At 46.9% G+C, this 25934-nt stretch overlaps 1 protein-coding gene and 1 pseudogene across 1 annotated transcript in view; both read left to right on the top strand.

The window, feature by feature from the left end:
• LOC106584711 (potassium/sodium hyperpolarization-activated cyclic nucleotide-gated channel 4-like) overlaps positions 1-5925 on the top strand; it is a 48006-nt gene extending 42081 nt beyond the window's left edge. Inside the window, exon 8 of the mRNA XM_014170228.3 lies at positions 3492-5925. Coding sequence (XP_014025703.1) covers positions 3492-5110 — 1619 coding nt within the window. The 3' untranslated portion in view covers positions 5111-5925. The remainder of the gene's footprint in view (positions 1-3491) is intronic.
• A 3884-nt stretch (positions 5926-9809) lies between these two features.
• On the top strand, positions 9810-24890 carry LOC106584697 (pyruvate kinase PKM-like; annotated as a pseudogene).
• The last annotated feature ends 1044 nt before the right edge of the window (positions 24891-25934 follow it).

Below are 25934 nucleotides of genomic sequence, written 5' to 3'. Positions count from 1 at the left end.
GTCCAGACGGTAGATGACAAGTGCCTGGATTAGGACCTGCATCGCTTCCTGTGTGAGGTACGGTCGTACTCTACGGATGTTGTAGAACATGAACCTGTAGGAGCAAGTCACTGCTTTGATGTTTGCAGAGAACAACAGGGTGTTGCCCAGGGTCATGCCAAGGTTATTTGCACACTGGGAGGGGGACACCGTGGAGTTGTCAACCGTGATGGAGAGGTCTTTGAGCGAGCATGCCTTTTCTGGGAGCTCCGTCTTGTTGAGGTGGTGGGTCGACATCCAAGCTGAGATATATGCCAGGCACGCAGAGATGCGTGTCGCCACCTGGGTGTCAGGAATCAAATCATAGTTATTTGTGGAGGCTATATACAGGGGGTACTGGTACAGAGTCAATATGGAGGCTATGTACAGGGGGGTACCGGTACAGAGTCAATGTGGAGGCTATATACAGTGGGGTACCGGTACAGAGTCAATGTGGAGGCTATATACAGGGGGGTACCGGTACAGAGTCAATGTGGAGGCTATATACAGGGGGTACCGGTACAGAGTCAATGTGGAGGCTATATACAGTGGGGTACCGGTACAGAGTCAATGTGGAGGCTATATACAGGGGGGTACCGGTACAGAGTCAATATGGAGGCTATATACAGGGGGGTACCGGTACAGAGTCAATGTGGAGGCTATATACAGGGGGTACCGGTACAGAGTCAATGTGGAGGCTATATACAGGGGGTACCGGTACAGAGTCAATGTGCGGGGGAAGGAGTAGAGTGTCATCCACATAGCAATGATAGGAGAGACCATGTGAGGATATGCCGGAGCTGAGTGACTTGGTGTATAGAGAGAAGAGGAGAGGACCTAGAACCGAGCCCTGGGGGACACCAGTAGTGAGAGTACGTGGTGCAGATACAGATCCTCTCCACGTCACCTGGTAGAAAGCGGCCTGCCAGGTAGGATGCAATCCAAGAGTGTGCAGAGCCTGAGAAGCCCAGCTCTGAGAGGGTGGAGAGGAGGATCTGATGGTTCATGGTGTTGAAGGCAGCGGATAGATCTAGGAGGATGAGAACAGAGAAGAGAGAGTCAGCTTTGGCAGTTCAGAGAGCCTCTGTGACACAGAGAAGAGCAGTCTCGGGTTGAGTAACCCGTCTTGAATCCTTACTGGTTAGGGTCAAGAAGACCGTTCTGAGAGAGATAACAAGAGAGTTGGTCAGAGACGGAAATAATTAAAAAAGGGATACTGGTCTGTAGTTTTTGACGTCAGACGGGTCAAGTGTTTTTTAAATTTAGTAAATGTATTTATTTATTATATATATATATTTTTTAGGGGGTAGATCAGCTTTAATATTGCAGATAGATTGTAGCTTCCATCAATGTAATTGTCTGCATCACTTCCAGTCAGGGGTCGAGTGTTGGTTTCTTGAGGAGCGGAGCGACTCAGGACATTTTGAAGTCAGAGGGGACGCAGCAAGTGGTCAGGGATGAGTTGATGAGGGAAGTGAGGAATGGGAGAAGGTCTCCAGAGATGGTCTGGAGAAGGGAGGAGGGGTTGGGGTCGAGTGGGCAGGTTGTTTGGTGGCCGGACCTCACTAGTCACAGGATGTCCTCTGGAGAAAGAGGGAAGAAAGAGGTCAAGGCGTAGGGTAGTGGGAAATTGGACTCAATAGGCTGAGTGAACCAGGAGCGGATATCGTCAAAGTGTTTGAAAAAGTTGTCCGCAGAGAGGGAGGAGGGAGGGCGAGGGGGTGAAGGATTAAGGAGGGAGGAGAAGGTGGAAAATAGTTTCCTAGGGTTAGGGGAAGAAGCATGGAATTTGGAGTAATAGAAAATGGCTTTAGCAGAGGATACAGAGGAAGAGAAGGTAGTGAAAGGATGATAGGTACTCTAAAAGTTTAGTTTTCCTCCATTTTCGCTCAGCTCCCCACAGCACTGTTCTGTAAGCTCACAATGAGTCACTCAGCCACGGAGCAGGAGGGGAGGGCCGAGCCGGCCGGGAGGAAAGGAGACAGTGCCAGTCATAGGATGCGGAAAGGGGGGAGAGTAGGGTCGAAGAGGCAGAATCAGGATACAGGAGGGAGAAGGATTTAGCAGAAGGGAGAGATGATAGGATAGAAGAAGAGAGAGGAGTGGGAAAGAGAGAGAGAGAGTGAAGATTGTGACAGCACAGTGAGATTAGTAGGAGAACAGAGACCTGGAGGGGGGTTACAGTGGGATTGGTAGGAGAACAGAGACCTGGAGGGGGGTTACAGTGGGATTGGTAGGAGAACAGCCTCTAGTAAAGATTAGGTCCAGCGTATTGCTTAATGTCCCTTGGGTGGTGGACCATTCTTGAAACACACAACTGTTGAGCCTGAAAAACCCAGCAGAGTTCCTGTTCTTGACTCAAACCGGTGCGCCTGGCACCTACTACCATAACCCGTTCAAAGGCAGTTAAATCTTTAGTCTTGCCCATTCATCCTCTGAATGGCACACGTCTCAATTATCTCAAGGCTTAAAATTCTTCTTTAAACTGTCTCCTCCCCTTCATCTACACTGATTGAAGTGGATTTAACAAGTGACATCAATAAGGGATCATAGCTTTCACCTGGATTCACCTGGTCAGTCTATGTCATGGAAAGAGCAGGTGTTCTTAATGTTTTGTAGACCACAGGAGGTTGGTGGCACCTTAATTAGGGAGGACGGGCTCGTGTTAATGGCTGGAGCGGAATCAGTGGAATGGTATCAAACACATCAAAACACATGGTTTCCATAGTTTCCAAGTGTTTGATGCCATTCCATTTGGTCCATTCCAGCCATTATCATGAGCCGTCCTCCCCTCAGCAGCCTCCACTGTTGTATACTCAGTGTAGTTGCCAAAGCTACAAAAGAAGCAAAATGAGATCTGAAAATAACTAGGTAAGATCAGTCAGTTCACACACCAGGTAAGCTACTGGGAAGACAGACAGCACTTAAAGTAAATGGCCCCAGCAAGCAAAGAAAACAGTACTAGACCACAACAGATAAAGACAAACATGATACTAATCACTCCTGGAGATATCAGGTGTCCTCTAGCTATAGAATGAACCAAATGCACGTGAATTACAACGTGGAAGGATTTCAACTGGCTGAATATGTGGAAAGAAAAGTGTGAGAATTCAAGTTGCCGATCTCTTATGTTGGCACATTTGATCGTTTTTTTAATTTCAGAAAGGGGGAACGTTATATCTCACTGCCCTGAGGTGAAAGCATTGTGTTAAAAATACCTTCATTTAGCTGTGGTTTAATGGATGACAAGCAGGGTTTAATATAGCCTTACCAGCGGGACTCTCTCAAGTTCTGGTTCTCTCCTATGCTGAATCTAATATGACAGCAACACCCAAAGATGACTGCAACAGTGGTCTTTAGGTCATAACATCTGCTCTCTGGGTGCTTTAGAAGGTTTAGACTGTACAAGACAGACTCTAACTCTAACCCCTTGTCTTTCCTCACATACTACTACTCTCTCTTCTTCTCTACAGGAAAGAGGAACTCTGTGCTCCAACACAAAGTCGCCCAGAACTCAGGAGCTGTGAACCTCCAGGAGAATGAGATCATCCAGAGGATCGTACAGCATGACCGTGACATGGCTATCCAGAGCAACATCTCTCCCGTGTCCCTGGACCTCCCATCCTCCACCTCAGGGGTCATCTGGGCTCCCTTGGTCCAGGGCCCCCTCCAGGCCGCTGCAGCCACCACATCCCTGGCTCTGGCCTTCTCCCACTCCCAGCTCCAAGCCCAGCTCCCTCCCATCCTCTTCCACCATCCGCTCCCCGTCTCCAGGTCGTTCAAGGATCCAGGAGGCCACCGTTTGGAGAGGGGCGTGTTTGTGGGCGTGTCTGCAGCTGGAGGTATGGGCGTTCCCGGCTGTGGCTCCGGGGCTGCATCCCCGGCCGGTTCTGTGAAGTTCCATTCTGGAGTGGACACTCCGATATTAGCCTCGTTTCGGGCGCAACATCTAGTCTCCACCTCCTCCTCCATGTCTCCTCTGTCACCTATGACCTCCATGTACCAGCCCACCACCACCAACTTCCAGGCCCAGCCCAGCGGAGGCTCTCCCTTCCCCTTGGGCCAGGCCTCAATCCAGGGGTATCCGTCCTCCTCCTCCTGCGCAGCCCAGCTCCATCACCACCACCACCACCACCACCCCTACAGCCCACCAAGTTCCCACCAGCAGGGGGCATCAGGGAGACCCACCATGAACTCGGGAAGGTTCTCAGCCCCCTCTGGTTCCACCCTAAGCCCTCTCATCTGTAGCTCGGTCAGCCCCATCCTGAGCCAGCTACAGCAACACGACTCCTCTTCCTCTCACGCTACCAGCTCTCAGCACGTCCAGAGGGGGATGGGCTCTGGTGAACATCAGGAGAGAGCAGGCCACCTCCTCCCCCCACACTCCCACTGTTCCTACGCCAGCACCAGCCCTAGCTACACCACCCAACACCACTGCTCCAGTGGGTTTTTATCTATACCTATCCCACAACAGGCCAGCCTTGGAGGTGGTGGAGCCTCATCCTCCCTGGTGCATCACAGCCTGGCGGGTCTGCAGTCCAGCCTCCATCCCACCCTCCACCCAGGCCTCCACGCTGGCCTCCTCCCTCAGGTTCTCCCGGTGGACTCTGCCCATTCTTCCCACTCTGCCCTAGCCTCACTGGCCCAGTACGGATCAGGGGATGGCTCCCCGTCCTGCACCCCACCGGGGGCACCCAGCCCCACCATCCAGAGCCCACTGACAGGAAGGACGGTGCTTCACCATCATCACCTCAGCCATCTCAGCCAGCTCCACAGCCAACCCTCCAGCGCCATGGGCTCTCACAGCTCCCTCACCCCACAGATGTCATGCCCCGCTAGGGTAGACGAAAGGGGGCAGAGGGCAGAGTCCTTAGTGGATCTCTTCACCCAGGATGTCAGAACTATCTCCACTGTTTCCACCTCTGGCTCAGGCAACTACCTGCCCCAAGAAGGGTCTCTATCCAAACCGTCTCTCGCCATACCTTCAGGGGGGTCTGGTTCTTCTCACTTCTCCTCTCCTCCCATGGCAGAGGGTAGCAGTAATAAACTCCCACGTCACACCTCTGAGTCACTACACTCCCTCGGGATCTGAACTTCCAACTCCTGTGAACCAAGGAGCACCGACCTCTTCGCATCCCAACCCCAGTCACCCTGCTACCCCGGCCAAGACATCCGGGGCAGAGTACAGACTCTCCAAACTCCCCTCCAACCTGTGAGGTTTAAACACACCCTCCTGCGATGTCTAAACTATGGGGAAATTGTCTTCGATATTGGCATTGTGTTTTTTAATCGCTAGTGTAGGTTTTCTAATTCAAGGAGGGTGTGAATGAGTGCATATCCATATTGGAGGAAAAAAACTTAGGACAGAGATGTATTTTTAATGCAGAGTGAATGACCTGACGTACAAGGACAGAGTTCCCAGCGGGCGAAACCAGTTCTGGTTGTAAACGAGTGGTAATGACGTCATTTCAGCCATCTTTGCCCGCTGGGTTAAGTATTTTTCTACAGTACAATGTTACTACTGTATTATGTTGAATGTGGAGGCACTGTACCAATATGGATTGTTGGATAATGTTAAACCACAAGAAAGTATACTGATCAATTTCCAATAATGTACAATATGTATTGTAGCCTATATCCTCACATTGTAATTTTGTGTTAATGTATTTGTTTAAAAGCTGTTGTTCAGACATACACTATATATACAAAAGTATGTGGACACCCCTTCAAATTAGTGGATTTGGCTATTTCAGCCACACCCATTGCTGACAGGTATATAAAACCGAGCACACAGCTATGCAATCTTCATAGACAAATCTTGGCAGTAGAAGGACCCGTACTGAAGAGCTCAGTGACTTTCAACGTGGCACCTTCATAGGATGCCACCTTTCCAACAAGTCAGTCAAATTTCTGCCCTGCTAGAGCTGCCCCGGTCAACTGTAAGTGCTGTTATTGTGAAGTGGAAACGTCTAGGCGCAACAACGGCTCATCCGTGAAGTGGTAGACCACACAAGTTCACAGAACGGCACCGCCGAGTGCTGAAGAGCGTAGCGCATACAAATCATCTGTCCTTGGTTGCAACACTCAGTACCTAGTTCCAAACTGCCTCTGGTAGCAACATTAGCATAAGAACTGTTTGTCGGTAGCTTCATGAAATGGGTTTCCATGGCCAAGCAGCCGCACACAGGCCTAAGATCACCATGCACAATGCCAAGCGTCGGCTGGAGTGGTGTAAAGCTCGCCACCATTGGACTCTGGAGCAGTGGAAACGCATTCTCTGGAGTGATGAATCACGCTTCACTATCTGGCAGTCCAATGGACGAATCTGGGTTTGGCGGATGCCAGGAGAACGCTACCTGCCCGAATGCATAGTGCCAACTGTAAAGTTTGGTGGAGGTGGAACAATGGTCTGGGGAGATTTTCCATGGTTCGGGCTAGGCCCCTTAGTTCCAGTGAAGGGAAATCTTAATGCTACAGCATACAATGACATTCTAGATGATTCTGGGCTTCCAACTTTGTGGCAACAGATTGGGGAAGGCCCTTTCCTGTTTAAGCATGACAATGCTCCTGTGCACAAAGCGAGGTCCATACAGAAATGGTTTGTCGAGATATCGGTGTGGAACAATTGACTGGCCTGCACAGAGGCCTGACCTTAACCCCATCGAACACCTTTGGGATGAATTGGAACGCTGAATGCGAGCCAGGCCTAATCGCCCAACATCAGTGCCCAACCTCACTAATGCTCTTGTGGCTGAATGGAAGCAAGTCCCCCGCAGCAATGTTCCAACATCTAGTGGAAAGCCTTCACAGAAGAGTGAATGCTGTTATAGCAGCAAAAAGGGGACCAACTCCATATTAATGCCCATGATTTTGGAATGAGATGTTTGATGAGCGGGTGTCCACATACTTTTGATCATACAGTGTATTTATCTAACATTTTACCCTATAGAGATTATTTTTAAGTTCAGAATAACACCAACAATATTTTTCCTTTTTTTAATATTATTATATTTTCTCAGCGTATTGTGATAACATGTTGTGGAGGTGAGGTGAACGTGAGGCCACCCAAAGAGACTTGATAGCAAGCTAAAGAACTTTGACTGAACTGCACTTTTTTTTGTAATTTCAGAGATTAACTGAAAGATGTCGATGGTATGTCTTCCACTATCTTGTTTCAGCCATATTGGACAGATCCTTGTGTATGTTTTCTATGAATATTTACGCTTACACACTATATATTTTTTTTTTGCTAGCCTAGTTATCAAACATATTATTTTATCAAAAGACATGAATGTATGTTTTTGACAAATAACTGGATTTTAAAGTAACAGTTTGGAAATGAATACAGTAAATCTTGTGAGAATACAGTAAGCCTTGTGAGAATACAGTAAGCCTTGTGAGAATACAGTAAACCTTGTGAGAATACAGTAAACCTTGTGAGAATAGAGAGGGAAAAAAACATAAAGGAAAAAAGCTTAAAACAAAAAGAAAATGTTAACTCATTCAGCTTTGGCTATTGATAGTCTGTCATGTTTCCTGCAAGGCACCTCCTCTACCTACACACTGGGCTCTTAATTGTCATTTTTCATTGGTAGCAATGGTGCCCCCAACTTAAAAAGTTTAAATGCATATCATTAAATTAAGGAGCACCAGAAACACATGCACCTCTTCAGTCAGCCAGTCACTGAGCACAGACATTCAGTCCTTAGGGAGAACAGGCCAAAGCAAAAACACGCACCTCTTCAGTCAGCCAGTCACTGAGCACAGACATTCAGTCCTTAGGGAGAACAGGCCAAAGCAAAAACACGCACCTCTTCAGTCAGCCAGTCACTGAGCACAGACATTCAGTCCTTAGGGAGAACAGGCCAAAGCAAACACACGCACGCTTCACCCGACCTTGGCCGACATGGCAGTGAAAGCTTGTTGACAGAGATGTACTGCGCACAGTTTTCAAGCCATTCTCTTTTTTTTAACAACTCCTACCATTGCAGTATGAACATCAGTCACAGAATGATAAGCCTGTTTCCCCTATGGGCACAGAGAATATACAGACATCCATCTGAGGTCTGTGTGTTTGGTGTAATGACTGTACTGTACACAACCTGTGCGTGGGGGGTATACAGAAAGTACAGACAGAGGCACAGTGAATTGAATTACAGCTCTTCGTCCATAACAACATGGATAGATGGGTAAATGAGGTGTTCGCCAGACCTAAACACAAGATAAACCGGAGATAGTGTTTTGTTCATTTGGCACTAAACAGAAGAGAACGGACTGAAACTTGGAGGGACTACCTGGACTTGTCCCCCCGCCCCCAAAAAATAATATTTTTGTTTTCCGTTGCGTGCTCTAATGTACAAGACCCAGGTTTAGCGACATGAGGTCATTGAATTAAATGTCTGCGAGACAACGATGCGCTGGTACTGACCTGCCGATGGGCTAGAGGCTGTTGCTTTGAGAACACTGAGATATGATAGACATATGATAGAACTCCTGGGTGTCATTTTGCTGTATATTTTACTTTTTTTTCGTTGTTTTATGATTTAAGATTATCTATCCATAGTCATTATTTAAGATTTGACATCTGTTGAAAAAACTGCTGCTCCTTTTCTCCGTCATATTGTCATGTATTTTCAAGGTTTACTATATCCCTTATGATGAAAAGATTGTTCTGGTCTTTTTGACAACGTTCTGTAAATCATATTGTCCACAGACATAGGAATGAGACATCTATTGAATTGATCAAGAGTTATCAACAATTGACTCTTATTTTGAAAAGGGGACTCTTGTTCTGAAAAGGTTGACAAACCCAGGCCCTTCGATTTTCCCCAATCTCTGCATATTTATACATCCTGCTTGTTGTGTATATCATTTCATATATTTATGTTTGACTTGTATTTATCTGCACCTCTGACCTGTTTAACTGACCTCTGACCTTTTTATCTGACCTGGGCATGACCTTGTGATTAGATTGAACTAATCATAAGGTCATGCCCGTGAGAATCCATTCCAAAGGCCTCAGTTGCGTGCGCACACACACACACACACACACACACACACACACACACACACACACACACACACACACACACACACACACACACACACACACACACACACACACACACACACCACACACACACACACACATACACACACACAGAGAGATACTAGTGGTGGATCAATCTTCCAGGGGTTATAGATAACAACAGTCACTTACCCAGTCACTGATACTAGTGGTGGATCAATCTTCCAGGGGTTATAGATAACAACAGTCACTTACCCAGTCACTGATACTAGTGGTGGATCAATCTTCCATTACTATTCCTCCCTCCCTCTCCTCTCCACTACAACGCCCTACAACAGAGGTGTCGCGTAGCATTGGATTGAATATCAGACCAGATCTCAGCCTTGAGTGCACTCTCTCTGGTTATTGAGGCTACTGTCTGGGATTCATTATATTGTGTTCTAAGACCCATTGGATATATGGGAATCTGTTCAATAGGCCTTCTAAACTCATCATCTTGATCCCAGATTGTACCTTTAAGATGGACGCTTTACTGTGTTGCGGTGTGATTTCTTTTCATTAATATGTATTACATTTGTTGCTTTTGGCTTCCCGTACCTCATAATTCCATGATGACCAATGTTGAACAAAATCATATATATTTTTTTGGGGGAGGGGGGTGTTATTGAATTGGATGCAATAATAAAATCACACTTCCGGTGAACGACTAGCGGCTGTCTTTGCTGTCGTGATTGTTTTCTCGGTATGAATGTGAGTAGTGATTATGACGTGAGATTTTAACATCTGTTGAAATGCCATTGGAAAGTCACAGAGCTTTAATCTGGATTATAATGATGTTTCTAACTGCATGCTGTTATCTAGTGTTGACATTGCAAACGGACAGGATTATATTCTATCATTTTTATTTCAGGCCATTCTTTCTGTCGTGTAATATAAAGAGCATGATGTGACATATACATACATCACTGACATTTTTTTTAATGGTTTCATACTTTAAGCGATTAATTTCTGTCCAACATAAAGTATGCTATTGTTTGAGGACCTTTGGTAATTGTGTGATTGCTGGTACCATTTTCTCTAATCCTCTGCCTGTAATGCATCTGTTAGACCAGTTCAGACCGTACCGTACCATACCGTACCGTATGATTATCAAGGTCGTGTATCCCTAACACGCTAACATACACACTCTATTATATTCTCCTCTGTGGCTTTGATGGACGAACAAAATACATTATCGTCAGCCAGATGGGTTAAAAGCCGCTCTGGTACTTCTACAAACAGCCACTAGATGGTGTGATCACGTTGCTTATGCTAGATTGATGCCTTTCGTACACGATGCCCACTACAAGTGGACAGATATTCAAAGCGTTTTGGTTTTTTTAACCATTGAAAAAAATAAAAGATCTCCCAACTACACAGACAGATTCCTGATCTTCCTGTCTGTGTTGTCATATCCCATCATATGAGGTACCCAAATCTGCATTCCTTTGGTCCTGAAACAAGCACTCTATCCATAATCTGCGTTAATGAAATATCATTGCTGTCGATAAACATAATACATTATTTCAGAAAAAGAGCCCATACTATGGAAGACAAGATACTGAAGAAAATTTACATTTTCCTTCGAACCATTGTTTGTCACTGCTCTTCAAACATTCCTGTAATCCTCAGTCATACTTTACCTATCTAGACTTACAAATAACAGATGCGAGATAGAATGATGCACGTGACGATTGTAGTTTACATATAACATACAATGGTCTAACAATTCTATAGTCTTCAGTGCACAGTATACTGGATTGGAAAAGTTATAGTAGTAGGTTGGCTAGTTGATCAAGTCCATTCCCTGAGGATTGGTTTTCCAGTCATAAAGCAGGTCTCTGTTGGTCTGCGGGACTGTCTCCTCCCTGAGGATTGGTTCCCCAGTCATAAAGCAGGTCTCCTCCCTGAGGATTGGTTCCCCAGTCATAAAGCAGGTCTCCTCCCTGAGGATTGGTTCCCCAGTCATAAAGCAGGTCTCCTCCCTGAGGATTGGTTCCCCAGTCATAAAGCAGGTCTCCTCCCTGAGGATTGGTTCCCCAGTCATAAAGCAGGTCTCCTCCCTGAGGATTGGTTCCCCAGTCATAAAGCAGGTCTTCTACTGGACTGTCTCCTCCCTGAGGATTGGTTCCCCAGTCATAAAGCAGGTCTCCTCCCTGAGGATTGGTTCACCAGTCATAAAGCAGGTCTCCTCCCTGAGGATTGGTTCCCCAGTCATAAAGCAGGTCTCCTCCCTGAGGATTGGCTCCCCAGTCATAAAGCATGTCTCCTCCCTGATGATTGGTTCCCCAGTCATAAAGCATGTCTCCTCCCTGAGGATTGGTTCCCCAGTCATAAAGCAGGTCTCCTCCCTGAGGATTGGTTCCCCAGTCATAAAGCAGGTCTCCTCCCTGAGGATTGGTTCCCCAGTCATAAAGCATGTCTTCTACTGGACTGTCTCCTCCCTGATGATTGGCTCCCCAGTCATAAAGCATGTGTCCTCCCTGAGGATTGGTTCCCCAGTCATAAAGCAGGTCTCCTCCCTGAGGATTGGTTCCCCAGTCATAAAGCAGGTCTCCTCCCTGAGGATTGGTTCCCCAGTCATAAAGCATGTCTTCTACTGGACTGTCTCCTCCCTGATGATTGGCTCCCCAGTCATAAAGCAGGTCTCCTCCCTGAGGATTGGCTCCCCAGTCATAAAGCAGGTCTCCTCCCTGATGATTGGCTCCCCAGTCATAAAGCCTCGGCCACACAGATAGCAGGAATGTGGTAATCACTGTAGGAGGAGCTTTGTAGGAGGTTATACATGTGGAAATCTGTGTGACATTGGGTTGTGTGTGTGTGTGTGTGGTGTGTGTGTGTGTGTGTGTGTGTGTGTGTGTGTGTGTGTGTGTGTGTGTGTGTGTGTGTGTGTGTGTGTGTGGAGGTGTGGAGGTGTGGAGGTGTGTTAGTGACTTGCGTATCACTTGGCATTGTGGTGATGTATCCGGCTTGAAGAGTACAGAGATTGGCTGAGCTGTGAGTAGTGGGATAACAAGGTGATTAAAACTACTATACTGTCATGAACCTACATTTGTCTTTTACTATGAATAACCTACACAAGTTATTCACCATTCTGATAAAAAGGAACGTTTTGCCAAAGGTTCATCAAAGACTCTTCGACCAGAAGGGGGCTCTTGGTAGATGTCAGAAGAGGAGTGGGGAGAATGATGCATTATATCCTGCCAGTCTTCAGCCATGCATTAGAGACATACTGTACTAACCCAAATCTGCAGCAAGGCCGCAGCAAAACCGTAGCAAATACAAACTAGCAGAAACATAATTGAAAATTACTAGATAAGAAGATAATGGAGGTGCAGGTTTTGATAGCCTGATAATGTTATGAAAGTAGAGTGGAAAGTAGCAGGTGGGTAGAATGTCTTTAGGATAACCTTTGCAAGCTGTATGTAACCTTTACTAGCTGTAACCTTTACTAGCTGTTACCTATACAAGCTGTAACCTTTACTAGCTGTAACCTTTACAAGCTGTAACCTTTATTAGCTGTAACCTTTATTAGCTGTAACCTTTACAAGCTGTAACCTTTACTAGCTGTAACCTTTACAAGATGTAACCTTTACCAGCTGTAACCTTTACAAGCTGTATGTAACTTTACAAGCTGTAACCTTTACAAGCTGTATGTAACTTTACAAGCTGTTACCTTTACAAGCTGTAACCTTTATTAGCTGTAACCTTTACAAGCTGTAACCTTTACTAGCTGTAACCTTTACAAGATGTAACCTTTACCAGCTGTAACCTTTACAAGCTGTATGTAACTTTACAAGCTGTAACCTTTACAAGCTGTAACCTTTATTAGCTGTAACCTTTACAAGCTGTATGTAACCTTTACAAGTTGTAACCTTTACTAGCTGTAACCTTTACAAGCTGTAACCTTTACTAGCTGTAACCTTTACAAGATGTAACCTTTACCAGCTGTAACCTTTACAAGCTGTAACCTTTGCAAGCTGTAACCTTTACTAACTGTAACCTTTACAAGATGTATGTAACCTTTACAAGTTGTAACCTTTACTAGCTGTAACCTTTACAAGCTGTAACCTTTACTAGCTGTAACCTTTACTAACTGTAACCTTTACAAGATGTAACCTTTACAAGCTGTATGTAACCTCTACAAGTTGTAACCTTTACCAGCTGTATGTAACCTTTACAAGTTGTAACCTTTACTAGCTGTAACCTTTACAAGCTGTAACCTTTACTAGCTGTAACCTTTACAAGATGTAACCTTTATCAGCTGTAACCTTTACAAGCTGTAACCTTTGCAAGCTGTAACCTTTACTAACTGTAACCTTTACAAGATGTAACCTTTACCAGCTGTATGTAACCTTTACAAGTTGTAACCTTTACTAGCTGTAACCTTTACAAGCTGTAACCTTTACTAGCTGTAACCTTTACAAGATGTAACCTTTACCAGCTGTAACCTTTACAAGATGTAACCTTTGCAAGCTGTAACCTTCACTAACTGTAACCTTTACAAGATGTAACCTTTACAAGTTGTAACCTTTACAAACTGTAACCTTTACTAGCTGTAACCTTTACAAGCTGTAACCTTTACAAGCTGTATGTAACCTTTACAAGCTGTAACCTTTACCAGCTGTAACCTTTACCAGCTGTAACCTTTACAATCTGTAACCTTTACAAACTGTATCGACATGGTTCATGGTTGGGGGGGGGATCTACTGGATGACTTGACACACACATTTTCTGGATGCAATAAACTATACTAGAGGCAAATACTAATGTCTTTCTTCCCACAACAGTACTTCACAACATTTGACAACCAACACACATATATATATATATATACAGTTGAAGTCAGAAGTTTACATACACTTAGGTTGGAGTCATTAAAACTTGTTTTTCAACCACTCCACAAATTTCTTGTCAACAAACAATAGTTTTGGCAAGTCGGTTAGGACATCTACTTTGTGCATGACACAAGTAATCTTTCCAACAATTGTTTACAGACAGATTATTTCACTTATAATTCACTGTATCACAATTCCAGTCGGTCAGAAGTTTACATACATTAAGTTGACTGTGCCTTTAAACAGCTTGGAAAATTTGAGAAAATTATGTCATGGCTTTAGAAGCTTCTGATAGGCTAATTGACATAATTTGAGTCAATTGGAGGTGTACCTGTGGATGTATTTCAAAGCCTACCTTCAAACTCAGTGCGTCTTTGTTTGACATCATGGGAAAATCAAAAGAAATCAGCCAAGACCTCAGAAAAAAATGATGGACCTCCACAAGTCTGGTTCATCCTTGGGAGAAATTTCCAAACGCCTGAAGGTACCACGTTCATCTGTACAAACAATAGTACGCAAGTATAAACACCATGGGACCACAGAGCCGTCATACCGCTCAGGATGGAGACGCGTTCTGACTCCTAAAGATGAATGTACTTTGGTGCGGAAAAATATAATCAATCCCAGAACAACAGCAAAGGACCTTGTGAAGATGCTGGAGGAAACAGGTACAAAAGTATCTATAAAACGAGTCCTATATTGACATAACCTGAAAGGCCACTCAGCAAGGAAGAAGCCACTGCTCCAAAACCACCATAAACAAGCCAGACTATGGTTTGCAACTGCACATGGGGACAAAGATTGTACTTTTTGGAGAAATGTCCTCTGGTCTGTTGAAACAAATATAGAACTGTTTGGCTATAATGACCATCGTTATGTTTGGAGAAAAAAGGGGGAGGCTTGCAAGCCGAAGAACATCATCCCAACCGTGAAGCACGGGGGTGACAGCATCATGTTGTGGGGGTGATTTGCTGCAGGAGGGAGTGGTGCACGTCACAAAATAGATGGCATCATGAGGACAGAAAATTATGTGGATATATTGAAGCAACATCTCAAGACATCAGTCAGGAAGTTAAAGCTTCGTCACAAATTGGTGTTCCAAATGGACAATGACCCCAAGCATACTTCCAAAGTTGTGGCAAAATGGCTTAAGGACAATAAAGTCAAGGTATTGGAGTGGCATCACAAATCCCTGGCCTCAATCCTATAGAACATTTGTGGACAGAACTGAAAAAGCATGTGTGAGCAAGGAAGCCTAGAAACCTGACTCAGTTACACCAGCTCTATCAGGAGGAATGGGCCAAAATTCACCCAACTTATTATGGGAAGCATGTGGAAGGCTACCCGAAACGTTTGACCCAAGTTAAACAATTTAAAGGCAATAGTACCAAATACTAATTGAGTGTATGTAAACTTCTGACCCACTGGGAACGTGATGAAAGAAATAAAGCTACTATTATTCTGACATTTCACATGCTTAAAATAAAGTGGTGATCCTAACTGACCTAAAACAGGGAATTTTTACTAGGATTAAATGTCAGGAATTGTGAAAAATTGAGTTTAAATGTATTTGGCTAAGGTGTATGTAAACTTCTGACTTCAACTGTATATATATATATATATATATATTTTTTTTTTTAAATGTCTCATAGCAAAGGGTCTGAATACATACATTTTTAATAAATGTGAGAAAAAAAAATCTAAAAACCAGTTATCGCTTTGTCATTATGGGGTATTTTGATGTCATTATGGGGTATTGTGATGTCATTATGGGGTATTGTGATGTCATTATGGGATATTGTGTGTAGATTTTTTTTAAATACATTTTTGAATAAGGCTGTAACAAAACAAAATGTGGAAAAAGGGAAGGGGTGTGAATACTTTCCGAATGCACTGTATGACCATATATTTCAGTGTGGAATACAGAAAAGAAACCCGAACCCAGAACAAAAGTAACAAGGTAACATTATAGAGACATTTTACAAGTGACCTGGGGTGTATTTTAAGGGCATGTGAGGACCGACGCTGGAGTAGAGAAGCAGGTACGGGGAGTCAACATTTCATTGGAATAGACATGGAACAGGACAAGAATAGCGTCAGAATCGGGTGTAAAATGTATGTATGATGTAAAACAATCAATGCAGCAGCGGGGAACAGTGCTGGGGAACTGACAAATATTGGGGAGGTTATAAACAGGTGATTGAGTCCAGGTGAGTCCAATAAATCACTGATGCGCGTGATGAGGGAAGGCAGGAACATAAAGTGTATACAAAATTGCAATACACTATACCTATCTGGGTGATGTAAATGTGTCCAGCTCACTAACTAAACCATTTGAGCACTCCAAAGTTGAATTTGGCATTTCTCAAGGTTCCGTGCTTGGACCCCTATAATTTTTTTATTCTACAGTACCATTCTAAAACCACCCATGATGTCTCTAAATGATCTGATACCCCCTACAGTACCATGCTGAGACCATCAAGAACGTCCGTGACGCCACCGAGAGCTTCGGACATGGAACCCTCGAGTACAGACCAGTGGCCATCGCTCTGGACACCAAGGGACCTGAGATCAGGACAGGACTGATCAAGGGCGTGAGTATTTATTTACTGTGAACCTTTTACGAAAAGCCAAAATGGATGAACAGAGGCATGTACTAGTTCAAGTTTTTTACTTAACACACCAAAATCTCTATAAATAAAAACAGAATGAAAAAAATGGCAAGAAATATAAACATATACAGCAATGAAATCTCAACGTACAACACCACTAGATTCAGGGCAGCAACAAGAGGCTAGCAGACCTGTGGCTGCCAGGGGGTGGATTTCTGGCTGTCTTTGGTCATTTTGTTCTACAGAATTAAAAAAACGGCAATGAAATCTGATATGGTACTGTCGTACAGTAGAACACTACTAGCATCAGAATGCCCTGTCGTTCCCCGTAGAGATATACAGTACAGAATACTACTACTAATAATACTACTAATAATAATAGTTGTGTGATTATATGATTCTTCTCCTGTACAGAGTGGCGAAGCTGAGGTTGAGCTGAAGAAAGGAGGTCACATCAAGTTGACCCTGGATGACAAGTACAAGGACAACTGTGACGAGAAGCACCTGTGGCTGGACTACAAGAACATCACCAAGATCCTGAAGGTCGGAGGTCACGTCTACATCGACGATGGCCTCATGTCCCTGAAGGTGAAGGAAGTCGGTGAGTATCCTAGCAACGTCCTACCGTGGCAACACAATAACAGCTTCACAACATGGCATTTTAGAGGACGTAGCTACACACCATAGTAACAAAGGTGCCTGTTGAAACAAAAGTTTTATTAAACTGTTTTTTTTCTACTGTGCATGGTTGGTTGGTGAAGATGGACACACATGCTTGTCCTTCCTGTGTGTGTCCACAGCATAGAAGGCGAAACATTATAGTATTCTAACATATGTCTATGGTTCCCCAGGCTCTGACTTCCTGGACTGTGAGATTGAGAACGGTGGTACCCTGGGCTCCAAGAAGGGTGTGAACTTGCCCGGTGCTGTTGTGGACCTGCCCGCGGTCTCTGAGAAGGACATCCAAGATCTAAAGTTCGGTGTGGAGCACAGTAATAAATGTCTACTTGAAAGATCCTACCCTTGAGCATTAGTTTAGTCGCTTGGAAAAAACAGATGCCCAATACAATTCCTTGATATTGACTCAAACTATGTTATTATTTGTCTATGCGTAGATTCGATGAGATCCTGGAGGCTAGCGATGGTATCATAGTTACTCGTGGTGACCTGGGTATTGAGATCCCAACAGAGAAGGTGTTCATCGCCCAGAAGATGATGACCGGACGCTGCAACAGGATCGGCAAGCAAATCACACAGGTCAGACACGTCATCAGCCGACTAGCAAAATCAACCTTTACCCCCTACACACGTGTATAGATCTGAGAGGATTGGATAGGTGTCAACAATATGATGCTAGCTCCATCTTGCTGAAAGGACATGTGGAATTGTTGCCATACTGCAAACGCTTATCCAGTCTCAGATCTCCAACTGTCCAACCTTTAGTGGCAAAGGGTTGATTAGAAGTTCAGGATGGGACACCCCACCCCTCCCAAACCTTTTAGCAAAGAGCAGAGGATTAGAGCTCTTTCCATAATGAATCTTTCTTGTCGTTGCCCTTGCAGATGCTGGAGAGTATGATTAAGAAGCCTCGCCCAACTCGTGCTGAGGGTTCCGATGTCGCCAACGCCGTTCTGGATGGTAACGACTGCATCATGCTGAGTGGTGAGACCACCAAGGGAGACTACCCACTGGAGGCTGTCCGCACACAGGACAAGGTGAGATGATCGATAAGAGCGCCCTCTATAGGCCTGGTCCTGAACATACAATAACGTCCGTATGTTTATTAGCGTTGATCTCCAAGAGATCTCAGGTCTTGTCCCCATTCTTGCACAAGCACAGCACGTCAGCTTCCTCAATGTCCGCCCTCGGCCCCTAGTCTAGAGTCACTTAGCCAAAATGCATGAGTAATCCATGTAAATACTACCAGCCTAGCTACATGATATCTGAATGCCTTTTAGACACAATCTTGAAAAAGAGAACATCACTTTATGACCCTGTCAATGATTTAAGACCATGTAATAATATTTGTATTGTGTTTTGTTGGCTTGTGATCTACTAACGGATTTTACACTGACCATGTAACTTGCTTTGTGTGTTCCTCCTCCCACTCTCCCCCTCCATCCTCCTCCTCCACCCTCTCCCCCACTCCTCCCCTTCTCCCCCTCCATCCTCCTCCTCCACCCTCTCCCCCACTCCTCCCCTTCTCCCCCTCCATCCTCCTCCTCCACCACCTCTCCCCCACTCCTCCCCTCCTCCCACTCTCCCCCTCCATCCGCCCCCTCCACCCCCTCTCCCCCACTATTCCCCTCCCCCTCCATCCTCCTCCTCCACCCCTCTCCCCCACTCTTCCCCTCCCCCTCCATCCTCCTCCTCCACCCACTCTCCCGCACTCCTCCCTCTCTTTCCTCTCTCCCCCTCCATCCTCCTCCACCCCCTCTCCCCCACTCCTCCCCTTCTCCCCCTCCATCCTCCTCCTCCACCCCCTCCCCCCACTCCTCCCCTTCTCCCCCTCCATCCTCCTCCTCCACCCCCTCTCCCCCACTCCTCCCCTCCTCCCCTTCTCCCCCTCCATCCTCCTCCTCCACCCACTCTCCCCCACTCCTCCCTCTCTTTCCTCTCTCCCCCTCCATCCTCCTCCTCCACCCCCTCTCCCCAACTCTTCCCCTCCCCCTCCCCCTCCATCCTCCTCCTCCACCCCCTCTCCCCCACTCCTCCCTCTCTTTCCTCACTCTCCCTCCATCCTCCTCCACCCCCTCTCCCCTCCTCCCGCTCTCCCCCACTCCTCCCCTCTTCCCCTCCTGTCCCTCCCCCCTCTCTTCCTCCTCCTCCCCCTATCTCTCTCCCCTTTTGTCCTCCTCCTCCCCTCTTCCCCCCTCTCCCCTCCTCCCTTCTCCGCCCCTCCCCTCCTCTAACTAGTGGATAGTACACTGTCTTAACTTGCACCTTCAGAAGCCTCATTTATACCTGGTGCTAACATGCGTCCTTTGTCCTGATCTTTTTCCACATTCTGATTGTACACACACTGTACTGTAGCTACTACATCTACACTGGGTAGTAAAAATGTGTCTCTTATCCGTCCACTGTGTCCGCCATTGTGAGCAGATATGCTGGTTCCTCCCTGTATGCAAATTTTTTGACATACCTGTATATTGTTTCAAAGTAATATTTTGTATTTTTTTTAAGACACATATTGATGTTAATTTGTTAATGGCATCCCCTGTCAATGATTTGAGAGGGCGTAATAATTATTAATAAACGGTTTCACTGTCCAGATCCGTCTACACTTGTTAGATATTCAGTCACAATGCATTTCTGACTACCTCCGAAGGTTGTCAGTGAGATCTGATCACAATGTGTCTGGCCGTTTCTAGACTTGACAGTTCAGGCTGCTTTAGAATTCTGATGATAGAGTTCTGATCATAGAGTTCTGATCATGGAATTCTGATCATAGAATTCTGATCATAGAGTTCTGATCATAGAGTTCTAGAGTTGTAGTGATGCCTCTAGCACTGAGATGCAGTGCCTTAGACTGGTGATACAGCCTGGGTCTGTAGTGATGCCTCTAGCACTGAGATGCAGTGCCTTAGACCGCTGTGATACAGCCTGGGTCTGTAGTGACGCCTCTAACACTGAGATGCAGTGCCTTAGACCGCTGTGATACAGCCTGGGTCTGTAGTGATGCCTCTAGCACTGAGATGCAGTGCCTTAGACTGGTGATACAGCCTGGGTCTGTAGTGATGCCTCTAGCACTGAGATGCAGTGCCTTAGACTGGTGATACAGCCTGGGTCTGTAGTGATGCCTCTAGCACTGAGATGCAGTGCCTTAGACCACTGTGATACAGCCTGGGTCTGTAGTGATGCCTCTAACACTGAGATGCAGTGCCTTAGACCGCTGTGATACAGCCTGGGTCTGTAGTGATGCCTCTAGCACTGAGATGCAGTGCCTTAGACTGGTGATACAGCCTGGGTCTGTAGTGATGCCTCTAGCACTGAGATGCAGTGCCTTAGACTGGTGATACAGCCTGGGTCTGTAGTGATGCCTCTAGCACTGAGATGCAGTGCCTTAGACCACTGTGATACAGCCTGGGTCTGTAGTGATGCCTCTAGCACTGAGATGCAGTGCCTTAGACCACTGTGATACAGCCTGGGTCTGTAGTGATGCCTCTAGCACTGAGATGCAGTGCCTTAGACTGGTGATACAGCCTGGGTCTGTAGTGATGCCTCTAGCACTGAGATGCAGTGCCTTAGACTGGTGATACAGCCTGGGTCTGTAGTGATGCCTCTAGCACTGAGATGCAGTGCCTTAGACCACTGTGATACAGCCTGGGTCTGTAGTGATGCCTCTAGCACTGAGATGCAGTGCCTTAGACCACTGTGATACAGCCTGGGTCTGTAGTGATGCCTCTAGCACTGAGATGCAGTGCCTTAGACCACTGTGATACAGCCTGGGTCTGTAGTGAGTCCTCTAGCACTGAGATGCAGTGCCTTAGACCACTGTGATACAGCCTGGGTCTGTAGTGATGCCTCTAGCACTGAGATGCAGTGTCTTAGACCACTGTGATACAGCCTGGGTCTGTAGTGAGTCCTCTAGCACTGAGATGCAGTGCCTTAGACCACCGCGCCACTCGGAAGCCACTGTATGACACCGTCACTGTTGTAGCTGTTCATGTTAGGAGTCAGGATGTTATTTTAGGGGTGTATGAAAGTCATCAGGTAGAGGGTGTCACTGTGGTCTACATCTGTGCTGGCCTTGCTCCATGTTATCTGTACAATACTTTATGACAGGAATCTGACACCTGTCATCTCCCTCCCTCCCTCCCTCCCTCCCTCCCTCCCTCCCTCCCTCCCTCCCTCCCTCCCTCCCTCCCTCCCTCCCTCCCTATGCCTTTCCCTCCCTCCCTCCCTCCCTCCCTCCCTCCCTCCCTCCCTCCCTCCCTCCCTCCCTCCCTCCCTCCCTCCCGTGCAGTAGTGCCAAGCATAATGCAGTACAGTGATTAATTTGTCTCCAGTCCTCTCCCATCCATCTCTCCCTCTGTAGCAGAGACCCATGACTTGTATTCAGTGAGCCAACTCTCTGCAGCACACGATCTGGGATCCTCTAGTTCCCAACCTTTGGAGTCCTGAACCGTGACATTTAGGAAGTTGATTATAACTCCTCTCCACTCCTCTCCACTCCTCTCCATTCCTCTCCACTCCTCTCCACTCCTCTCCATTCCTCTCCACTCCCTCTCCACTCCTCTCCACTCTTCTCCACTCTTCTCCACTCCTCTCCACTCCTCTCCATTCCTCTCCATTCCCCTCCACTCCTCTCCACTCCTCTCAATTCCTCTCCACTCTTCTCCACTCCCTCTCCACTCCTCTCCACTCCTCTCCATTCCTCTCCATTCCCCTCCACTCCTCTCCACTCCTCCCCACTCCACTCCACTCCTCTCCATTCCTCTCCACTCCTCTCCATTCCTCTCCATTCCTCTCCACTCCTCTCCACTCCATTCCTCTCCACTCCTCTCCACTCCTCTCCATTCCACTCCTCTCCATTCCTTTCCACTCCCTCTCCACTCCTCTCCACTCCTCTCCACTCCTCTCCATTCCTCTCCACTCCTCTCCATTCCTCTCCACTTCTCACCTCTCCTCTCCATTCCCTCGCCACTCCTCTCCACTACTCTTCATTCCTCTCCACTCCTCTCCACTCCTCTCCACTCCCTCTCCACTCCCTCTCTATTCCTCTCCACTCCTCTCCACTCCACTCCACTCCCTCTCCACTCCTCTCCATTCCCCTCCACTCCTCTCCACTTCTCTCCATTCCTCTCCACTCCTCTCCACTCCTCTCAACTCCTCTCCACTCCTCTCCATTCCTCTCCACTCCCTCTCCACTCCTCTCCACCCTTCTCCACTCTTCTCCACTCCTCTCCACTCCTCTCCATTCCTCTCCATTCCCCTCCACTCCTCTCCACTCCTCTCCACTCCTCTCCATTCCTCTCCACTCTTCTCCACTCCCTCTCCACTCCTCTCCACTCCTCTCCATTCCTCTCCATTCCCCTCCACTCCTCTCCACTACTCTCCACTCCTTTCCACTCCCTCTCCACTCCTCTCCACTCCTCTCCATTCCCCTCCATTCCTCTCCACTCCTCTCCATTCCCCTCCACTCTTCTCCACTCCCTCTCCATTCCTCTCTATTCCTCTCCACTCCCTCGCCACTCCACTCCTCTCCACTCCTCTCCATTCCTCTCCACTCCTCTCCACTCCTCTCCACTCCTCTCCACTCCACTCCATTTCTCTCCATTCCTCTCCACTCCCTCTCCTCTCCACTCCTCTCCACTCCACTCCATTCCTCTCCATTCCTCTCCACTCCACTCCCTCTCCATTCCTCTCCACTCCTCTCCATTCCTTTCCACTCCTTTCCACTCCTCTCCTCTCCACTCCTCTCCATTCCTCTCCACTCCTCTCCACTCCTCTCCACTCCTCTCCACTCCACTCCATTTCTCTCCATTCCTCTCCACTCCTCTCCACTCCACTCCATTCCTCTCCATTCCTCTCCACTCCACTCCACTCCCTCTCCATTCCTCTCCACTCCTCTCCATTCCTTTCCTTTCCACTCCTCTCCACTCCTCTCCACTCCTCTCCATTCCTCTCCATTCCTCTCCACTCCTCTCCATTCCTCTCCACTCCCTCTCCACTCCTCTCCACCCTTCTCCACTCTTCTCCACTCCTCTCCACTCCTCTCCATTCCTCTCCATTCCCCTCCACTCCTCTCCACTCCTCTCCACTCCTCTCCATTCCTCTCCACTCCCTCTCCACTCCTCTCCACTCCTCTCCATTCCTCTCCATTCCCCTCCACTCCCCTCCACTCCTCTCCACTACTCTCCACTACTCTCCACTCCTTTCCACTCCCTCTCCACTCCTCTCCACTCCTCTCCATTCCCCTCCATTCCTCTCCACTCCTCTGCATTCCCCTCCACTCTTCTCCACTCCCTCTCCATTCCTCTCTATTCCTCTCCACTCCCTCACCACTCCACTCCACTCCTCTCCACTCCTCTCCATTCCTCTCCACTCCTCTCCACTCCTCTCCACTCCTCTCCACTCCTCTCCATTTCTCTCCATTCCTCTCCACTCCCTCTCCTCTCCACTCCTCTCCACTCCACTCCCTCTCCATTCCTCTCCACTCCTCTCCATTCCTTTCCACTGCTCTCCACTCCTCTCCACTCCTCTCCACTCCTCTCCATTCCTCTCCACTCCACTCCACTCCCTCTCCATTCCTCTCCACTCCTCTCCATTCCTTTCCTTTCCACTCCTCTCCACTCCTCTCCACTCCTCTCCATTCCTCTCCATTCCTCTCCACTCCTATCTACTCCTCTCCATTCCTCTCCATTCCTCTCCAGTCCCTCTCCATTCCTCTCCACTCCTCTCCACTCCTCTCCATTCCTCTCACTCCTCTCCATCCTCTCCACTCCTCTCCATTCCTCTCTATTCCTCTCCACTCCTCTCCACTCCTCTCCACTCCCTCTCCACTCCTTTCCTCCACTCAAAGTTCAGAAACACCCCACACCACTATATAGTATACTCACACTGTGCTGTAGTCAGCTCTGTGCTGTAGTCAGCTCTGTACAGTAGTCAGCTCTGTACAGTAGTCAGCTCTGTGCTGTAGTCAGCTCTGTACAGTAGTCAGCTCTGTACAGTAGTCAGCTCTGTGCTGTAGTCAGCTCTGTACAGTAGTCAGCTCTGTACAGTAGTCAGCTCTGTGCTGTAGTCAGCTCTGTGCTGTAGTCAGCTCTGTGCTGTAGTCAGCTCTGTACAGTAGTCAGCTCTGTGCTGTAGTCAGCTCTGTACAGTAGTCAGCTCTGTACAGTAGTCAGCTCTGTGCTGTAGTCAGCTCTGTGCTGTAGTCAGCTCAGTACAGTAGTCAGCTCTGTGCTGTAGCCAGCTCTGTACAGTAGTCAGCTCTGTGCAGTAGTCAGCTCTGTGCAGTAGTCAGCTCTGTACAGTAGTCAGCTCTGTACAGTAGTCAGCTCTGTGCAGTAGTCAGCTCTGTGCTGAAATGGGCTGATATTTTCACATTTTGATTGAGAATGATTACTGTCAACCTTCCACTGCTGTGTCCAGAGTATGAATGAAGCGTGTGTGTTTATTCTGGACTCTAACCTGTCGTTCCTTCCTATGTCTGGTTCTAGATCCGTCCACCTGCTGTCCAGGTACAGGCCCCGTGCCCCCATCATCGCTGTGACCCGCTGTGGCCAGACCGCCCGTCAGGCCCATCTGTACCGCGGTATCTACCCCGTGCTGTACACCAAGCCTGCTAACGATGTCTGGGCTGAGGATGTCGACCTCCGCGTAAACTTCACCTTGGAGATAGGTGAGTAATAACACTGTTCAGTTCTTATCTCTGACTCTGGAAGGTCTTACGTGCAGTGATGGGGATCCTTGTTTTACCTACTTTAGTTGAATGCACTGTCTCTAGTACCATTAACACCTCTCTCTGTCTGTAGTACCATTAACACCTCTCTGTCTGTAGTACCATTAGCACCTCTCTGTCTGTAGTACCATTAACACCTCTCTGTCTGTAGTACCATTAACACCTCTCTGTCTGTAGTACCATTAGCACCTCTCTGTCTGTAGTACCATTAACACCTCTCTGTCTGTAGTACCATTAACACCTCTCTGTCTGTAGTACCATTAACACCTCTCTCTGTCTGTAGTACCATTAACACCTCTCTGTCTGTAGTACCATTAACACCTCTCTGTCTGTAGTACCATTAACACCTCTCTCTGTCTGTAGTACCATTAACACCTCTCTGTCTGTAGTACCATTAACACCTCTCTGTCTGTAGTACCATTAACCCCTCTCTGTCTGTAGTACCATTAACACCTCTCTGTCTGTAGTACCATTAACACCTCTCTCTGTCTGTAGTACCATTAACACCTCTCTGTCTGTAGTACCATTAACACCTCTCTGTCTATAGTACCATTAACACCTCTCTCTGTCTGTAGTACCATTAACACCTCTCTCTGTCTGTAGTACCATTAACACCTCTCTGTCTGTAGTACAATTAACACCTCTCTGTCTGTAGTACCATTAACACCTCTCTGCCTGTAGTACCATTAACACCTCTCTGTCTATAGTACCATTAACACCTCTCTCTGTCTGTAGTACCATTAACACCTCTCTGTCTGTAGTACCATTAACACCTCTCTGTCTGTAGTACCATTAACACCTCTCTGTCTGTAGTACCATTAACACCTCTCTGTCTGTAGTACCATTAACACCTCTCTCTGTCTGTAGTACCATTAACACCTCTCTCTGTCTGTAGTACCATTAACACCTCTCTCTGTCTGTAGTACCATTAACACCTCTCTCTGTCTGTAGTACCATTAACACCTCTCTGCCTCTAGTACCATTAACACCTC

This window comes from Salmo salar, chromosome 23, assembly GCF_965601325.2.
Source record: "Salmo salar chromosome 23, fSalSal1, whole genome shotgun sequence".
Lineage (NCBI taxonomy): Eukaryota > Metazoa > Chordata > Actinopteri > Salmoniformes > Salmonidae > Salmo > Salmo salar.
The sequence above is the reverse complement of the archived record's forward strand: the minus strand, read 5'-3'. Positions and strand labels throughout refer to the sequence as shown.